An 8,050-nucleotide genomic window follows, 5' to 3' on the forward strand; every position below is an offset into this window, starting at 1 on the left:
TTCCAGCTTTTCTCCTTCATTGCAGCCACACTTCCACATGCATTCACTCTTTAATCATTCTTTTCCTAGCTGTTTTTCCATCATTATTTCAGCCACATGCACTCTCAATCATAAGAGCCACATGCACTCTTAAACAATCAACCACATATTCCCCCATTCCCCCTATAAAAACCCATGCATTCATACACATTTGAGAGACAACAACAACCATCTTCCCCTTAGAACACTCCCTAGCCGTGGCTTCCCCAACCATTTCCAGCATCTCCTCTTCCATTTCCACCACTCCCCATCCCTCCAAAACACTATCCAACCATCAACCTATCCTTCGACCTTGTGCTACAACAAAGAGGAGGAGAAGAGTGCCTAAACGTTCATACAATTCGAAACCATGTTTATGCTTGCAATATGAATTGATTACCTTTGGTTGGAATTTCATGAGTTGTGGATTCAATTTGTTAACTGTTCGATTGATAACTGATTTATGTATGTTTATTGAGAGTGCACGCTTAATTTTCATGCATGAATATGACGCTAGAATATAAGTGAGTTTCACCTAATAGTTATGAACTTATATTCACAAGTAGTGGAGGTTGCTTATAAACAATCGCGTTAAATGAATTCTTGGCACTAGTTTCATGCTCATCATAGTAACGAATGCCTCGTCAACACTTATAGTTTTCATGATGCTTAATGATTCTTGCTTGTATCTCTATTATGCAATTCATGTAGGGAACTTGTGGGGAATGCTTTGGGTTGTCGCATGCAATCATCCAATTCATTAACTTAAGGAAAACTTGACGGTTAATTTAAGCGGACCTAATTAACCCGGGGTGTTGAGTTTCATAATTCATCCAAAGACCAACCGAAAATCATCTTGTATGCAAGTGTAACATGTGTGGAGAAGAACCTTCTAGCTAGCATTCATCCATATTTTCATCACATTCATATTTACATTTTTCCCTTAATTACAATCTGTGCAGTTTAGTTCAATTTCGTCAAAACCTCATTCCCCCCCCCCATATTTTGTTTAGTCTTAATCTATCTTACTTTGTGTTTTTAAATATTTGGAGTCTTGTGGACTTATTTTGAGTTTTCGTTAAGTGAATTAAGTGTTTAAAGATTAGTTTTATTTATTTGAGTCAAGTGTTTAGCACCCCTAGTTAATCCCCGGTTAGAACGATCCCTACTTACATCATTACTACAATTGTCACAAATAGGGTTTAATTTATGTGTCACATTCGTATCGCATCAAAGGCCAAAGTGTGCAAGAAGATGCAAATTGGAGTCTTTTGGAGCGAAAGAGGAACAAATGAGTTGAAGACTTGAAGAAACGATGAATTCCTACTCCAACGAGTATTCCTACTCCAACGAGGATTCCTACTTGAAGTAGGAAAGTTAACCCTAGGTTTCCCGTTTTGGTAACCTTTCCTAATCTTAAATGTCCGTATTTTCTAGCCACTTTGAAGGCCTTGTATGCACTTTAGGACACAAAACAAAGGCCCTAGCCCACTTACACACCCTTGTCGTGCCCCTTCTCTTCTCCCCTTCCCTTGCCGTGCAAGGGGGGGTATTTAGGTCCAAAGTTATGCACTTAAAACCTATTTTCCTCTCCTAAACTAAACCCTAGCCGCACCTTGCAGCCACTCCCCTTTAATTTCTGATTTAATTTCCTAATTCTAGAAGCCTTTGATTTAATTTTAATTAACCAAAATAAGCTAGGGTTGTGTTTTCTGAAACCATACATATTTTAAACCCTAGCCACACCCTATATTGATTATTATTCATTCGATTCAATTTTCAGCCACATTCCCTTCCTTTGCCGTAGCCACCATCCCTTTTCCCCTTCAATTCGCAGCCTTCTCCATCAATTCCAGCCACTTCCCATCTCTGCCGCAACCATCCCCACCCTTCCAGCCACCATTCAAACCTTCCTCCACCACTCACACCCCTTGCCGCACCACCATATCCCCATAAACCCATCCCTAAACCAGAAAAACATCCAAAAATCCATAAAACCTTCTTTGCCGCATCAAGGAGAAGAAGAAATAGGAGCTTAAACGTGCAGAAATTCAAGTGGATTCCTTGGGCGTTTTAGATGTAATCAATCTTTTGTTCTTTATGTTTAATTTCAATTTTGTTTCTCTTTCTATGAATATGAGAGGCTAAATCCCTAGTTAGCTAGGGGGTGATTCGAAACCATGTTTATGTTTGCAATATAAATTGATTACCTTTGGTTGGAATTTCATGAGTTATGGATTCAATTCGTTTAACTGCTTGATTGATAACTTATTTGTGTATGTTTATTGAGAGTGCACGCTTAGTTTTCATGCATGAATATGATGCTAGAATATAAGTGAGTTTCACCTAATAGTTACAAACTTATATTCACAAGTAGTGGAGGTTGCTTATAAACAATCGCGTTAAATGAATTCTTGGCACTAGTTTCATGCTCATCATAGTAACGAATGCCTCGTCAACACTTATAGTTTTCATATTGCTTAATGATCTTTGATTGTATCTTTATTGTGCTTTTCACGTAAAGGACTTTTGGAGAATGTTTTGAATTGTGTATGTGTTGTCACATCCAATTCATTAACTTAAGGAGAACTTGAAGGTTAATTTAAGCGAACCTAATTAACCCGGGGTGTTGAGTTTCATGATTCATCAAAAGACCAACTGAAAATCATCTTATATGCAAGTGTGACATATGTGGAGAAGAACCTTCTAGCTAGCATTCTATCCATATTTTCATCAAATTCGTATTTACATTCTGTTTTATTACAATCTGTGAATTTTGTTTAATTTCGTCAAAAACTCAATCCCCCTTTACTTTAGTGTTCAATTTAGTTAGAAAGTGTCTTAGTTTGTGTTTCTAAGTGTTTTGATTCAATTTATCACCCAAATTCGTCCAAATTAGTGTAAGTGCTCAAAACTGCCCAGATTGTGTTTTTAAGGCAGTTTTGAGTGTTTTGGTGCTGTTTTGAGTCTTTTGGTTTGTTTTAGTGTTTTAAGTGTTTAGTTTTGCTTTCTTTGAGTCTAGTTGAGTATTTTAACCTTTGTTTTACGTTTTTTAGTCAGTTTTCAAGTGATTTAGCAAGCCCTCCTAATCCCCGGTTTAGAACGATCCCTACTTATACATATACTACAATTGTCAAAAGAGAGTTTTAATTTGTGTGCTTATATAGTTCGCATCAATCACCCCCTTTCCATTGGTTGATGTGGGATGTTACATAACTTCCCCTCAAAATATACCTAAGCATGAGTTAATTATATTTCACATGCTGTAGTTTTCGTTAATTAACTCTTATTCGAGAATAATAATGTCATCCAAACACTAATCTTAAATCCGAGAACAAAATAAATTGTTCACAAAGTTACACTGGGGTTTGGCCAATAAGCCTTCCACGTCAAATTTTGCTCTTCCAAATGTGTTAGGTGGAGCAAAATTAGTCTCACAGATTAACTATGCTCCTCAATAACATTGGTAAAAGCACAGACAAGTGTAGAACCAATGATCTATTTCGTTAAGGGAATTAGATTCTGCAGGGTTGAGGTTCGCTGATACTATCCCTTATTCTTGAAGTTTTAAGTGCCAAGGATCATGCTTCGGGCATGATACCACCTCTTGGCAGGCCTCGATTATTACCATTTGTTGTAAAACAAACTCAAAATGAGATTGTGAGAGAGAGACAGACCCAAACTTAGGTTCAGTAAGTTCTAGCCGAAGCTAGAGGAGTCTGTTCGGTAGGCCTTTGCCAAAGCAGAGCATGCATGTCAGTGCATCCCTACCGAAACAGGGCACCACCATTTAGTAGACTCTAGCCAAAACTGGGTCTATACCGTTTGGTACGTCCCAACAAAATTGTTGGGGTACCTTTCTATCATAAGTGTGGTAGTAATCAGATGCTACTTCAGGGGCAATTTAGATACAGAAGGACGAGAAATATTTTCTTCCAGCCAAAATTCGATTGGATATAAACTTCAAAATTGTACCTATTCATGGAGGTAAAGGTTTCAATAATGTTTTGTTTCGGGCAAGAATTCATCTTTGCATGATTTGAAATGGTCCATAGCGAGTCAAAGAGCCATAGAGCCCTCGGTAGTGAGGTACTTCCATTTGATATGCTTCAGGCATAAGTCTTCAAATGAAGATCATGACGGAGGCTTACTCAACTCTTCCACACCATAATTGGCTACAATGAGTTGGCAACTAGTTGTAAGCGGGGTGTCATATCTTGTATCCACATAAAATAGTTTCTTGCATTGGGCCACTGTAAGTGATCCCAAGAGGAACAAAAACTTGTTTTTTTTTTTCTTCAGTTCATGCGGGTCGAGTTACTAGGGCCCAATTATGGTGCGGATGGACCAAGAAAACATCCCAGCCACTGTTGGGTGTGCTTGCCAAAGAAGAAAGTCAGCACCACTGCTTCAAGCAACCATGTTTTTGGTCAGGAAAACTCCGGGCATGTTCATGATTCAACGATGACCACTATAATGAACGAAAAATAGATGTCAACGTTCAATATCAAGAACCATAGGAAAATTGAATCGAGATTTCAAAAAAATCGATGAGATTTGAATGAATCTCGGCCAAAAATCCATTAGGACCTATGGCAGTAGTGTGGCTGCAGGCCAAACTTGGCCATAGGTTTGGTGATGGCAACACCATTCATGGCGTCGGGTATGGGTTTAGGCCTGGAGCATTTGCTCGTGGATTGGCTTGCGGGTTGGCTCGGCTTCAATTGCTCAGGCTGCTGGTTTAGCAAACCGGGCTAGGGGGCCGCTGCTCACTCAGTTGGGGGGGGGGGTTTCAAACCCTAATTTATATATTTTTTTTTAATTCAATTATGTATATATAATTCAATGTTGATCTATATATAATTTCATGCAATATCAATTCACATAATTTAAAATTATGAGTATAATGCATATACAATTTATGTAGAATCTAAAATTCGAAAAACGTAAAGTTGGGTCATGCATTATGGTGAATGCTCATGCTATTAGGGCTACAAAAATATTGAGATAAAAACCATTGTTCTGGAAGAACCCGATTGCATGATGATATTAATGAACTGGTTTGATGCAAAAAATTATTTTTTCAATTTCGACTTTCCATCTCCAAAGCTTGTATCATGTTCAAGGAAAAAAATTGTAAATTGAATCAACATTGAATCAATTAAGAATAATTGAAACATAATACTCCTTTGATTGAAGAATAACCACGTCAGATTCCTTAGTGCAGTGGAGGAGCATGCTAATAACGTGTTGTGGCCTATATTTAACTGAGGGGTGCGGCATGGAGAGAAACTTGCTCTCCAAGTGATACAAAGTCTATTAGGAAAGATATTCTAGATCCCAAAGGATTCCTAATCTATCTCTACTTAAAATTTGCACAATCACAATATGTATTAGAACATATGTCACAACAAATATTTGTTATTCATCATTAATAATTAACTCTTTCTTCTAAAACATGCGTAAAAGTGCCACACTATTTAGAGGCCAATGTCCATGTGGAGTGTGCACACCAAACCCTAAATTTATCTCCAAAATTTTCTCAACAAACAGAAAGAAATAGTGTTTTAGGCCGAAGCAACAGCAACCAACCATACAAACAAACCCTAAACTCCTCCCAAATGCCAACCATTTTGCCAAAGATTTTCCTTATTTACTATCTTCTTAATAAATTCCTCCTCTCCTTGGTCCACAGGCATCTTAGGCCGCTCCTCCCCTCCTCTTGGTTCCCCCACCACACCATTCTTTTTTATACCAAAACACCACCACTCCAATCCCCACCTTCTTCGTCGTTGTCTTTGCCTTTGCCTTTGCCTTCTGGTGGTGCCATCAAGTCAGAATGGACCCCAATGAGCTTAAACGCGTGTTCCAAATGTTTGATCGCAATGGGGACGGGCGGATCACCAAGCAGGAGCTCAATAACTCTTTGGAGAACTTGGGAATCTTCATCCCGGACAAGGAGCTCGTCAACATGATTGAGAAGATCGATGTGAACCGAGACGGGTGTGTGGACATTGATGAGTTTGGGGAGTTGTACCAGTCTATCATGGACGAGCGCGATGAGGAGGAGGATATGAAGGAGGCATTCAATGTGTTTGATCAAAATGGAGACGGGTTCATCACTGTGGATGAGTTGAGGTCGGTTTTATCGTCCCTCGGGCTTAAGCAAGGGAGGACTATAGAGGACTGCAAAAGGATGATCATGAAGGTGGATGTGGATGGAGATGGAAGGGTCAACTACAAGGAGTTCAAGCAAATGATGAAGGGAGGTGGGTTTAGCGCATTGAGTTAACAAAAATGCATTATTATTTGCTTAGTTTTTTTAGATGGGGGATTGGGAATGGATGAGTCTTAAATCTTAACTGGATGTGTAAATACTTTTGACAAAGTACACAAAAGAAATGAGTGGTGATTGTGATCAAATGTTGGGGGTCACATGGTACGATTCAAATCCTCGAGGGTGTACGTGGCCTAGCGGCATTGGCAAATTGAGGCCGGGAGTGTGTGCAACCGCAGCAGGGTGGGGCTCCGGTGAATCCTATGGCTTGGGCATATGTTGTTGTTGTTGATGTGTTTAGGAACGAGAGAGGTAATATCTGTGGGACAAATCTTGGGAGGGGGGGAATAGGAGGGCATAGAATTGAAGTTGGGGAACTTTATTTTCACCAAAATTGTATGCATTTCATTCTTTGTGGAATTTATTTATGTACCTTTTTTTTTAAGAAGAAGAAATGGTAGCAATTTTATTCATAATATTAAGCAAGCATACAATCTTGAACGAGGGCATCCTGAATAATGTTCGGACTCTCGTCAAACCAATAACTAGTAACAGTAACTTCGTCATTGTATGCGCCACTAAATTGGCGGATGTACATGATGACAAGCTCCGTAGGCTAGTTTTAACGTCCTCAATCAGTAAACCAGTGAGGAATACCCACAAGTAGAGCTGCCAATAGCTTAAACCACTTGTAACGCATCACACTCCAAAACAATGTGCTGCCATTGTCCTTTAAAACCAAGTGATTATTTTTTCCCCAATTTTTTATATGCTTGAAATTTCCCCATTGTATTTGTTATTTGATTATTGAACCTACTGTATATTGTTGTCATGAATTTTACCACATTGGATTGGACTCTAAATTATAACACCTTCGATTGGACTTGCATTGATAATTTGATTGATATCGTTTGATTCTGCGAACATACAGTTATTGTCAATAATTTATTTACAAGTGCAGTTAACTGCATTGTAGAAGTCATCAAGTTATGATCTAATAAACATAGAATAATTAAAATTCGTACAAACAAATGAGACACACTTTTCATTACATAATATAGTAATCACTCTAGAGCTGCAATTTGCTGGTTAACTCTGCAGAAGGGAAGGGGTTTCAGAATGCAAGACAATAGCAAAGTCAGTGACAGATCTTATACATATTACAAATTTACAAACTTGTGGAAGTGCTGACAATATTCATTTCTTAGATGTCCTGTGTGGTTTTTCGTGGTTAAAACGGCTTGACAATATTCGCCCTGAGGACGACAAATCGCACTTTACTTGTCACGGAACAAGGAGGCAATTTGCAATTTTTTTTTTTTTTTTTTTTTTTTTTTTGTGTGTGTGGAGGATATTCCCTATACGAATTCAGCAGCTTAAAGTTCTAATGTTTCGTCTTGTTAAATTTCAGTGAAGAAAATGATATTTTGGTATGGAAAAGATCGATAAAATGCAGACGATGTTTTAGAGAATTGCAGTGCAAAATATTGCTGCTACTGCAGTGAACGATTTCATTGGATTCCACCATTCTTTGTCGTCCATGCGTATCTCTAAGCTACATACTCACTAACAACTGTTTTGTTTTAAATCAAGCCTTACAACACACCTATGATACATGGACATGGACACGGATACAGGATACGCCACGATATGACAAGTGGACATGTTAAATTTTTAAAACGAATACACCATACGTTAGGGATACGGCAATTAAAAATATATATAAATAAATAAATATATCTAAAATATTATAAA

The 8,050-nt window shown here is 38.2% G+C and overlaps 1 protein-coding gene across 2 annotated transcripts; it reads left to right on the forward strand.

Annotated features, from left to right (window-relative positions):
* Positions 1 to 5,639: 5,639 nt before the first annotated feature.
* On the forward strand, positions 5,640 to 6,771 carry LOC137738413 (calmodulin-like protein 3). 2 transcript variants are annotated; one of them, XM_088682451.1, is made up of 2 exons: positions 5,640 to 5,818; positions 5,857 to 6,771. In XM_088682451.1, exons 1-2 carry the CDS (start codon positions 5,640 to 5,642, stop codon positions 6,308 to 6,310), a joined length of 633 nt encoding a protein of 210 aa, XP_088538577.1. In that variant the 3' UTR covers positions 6,311 to 6,771. The 2 variants fall into 2 exon arrangements, with proteins under 2 accessions (XP_088538577.1, XP_068334151.2); XM_068478050.2 differs by having other exon boundaries at positions 5,677 to 6,771.
* Positions 6,772 to 8,050: the final 1,279 nt, after the last annotated feature.

Source organism: Pyrus communis, chromosome 13 (genome assembly GCF_041283825.1).
Source record: "Pyrus communis isolate YQ-2024b chromosome 13, ASM4128382v1, whole genome shotgun sequence".
In the NCBI taxonomy this organism is placed as follows: Eukaryota; Viridiplantae; Streptophyta; class Magnoliopsida; order Rosales; family Rosaceae; genus Pyrus; species Pyrus communis.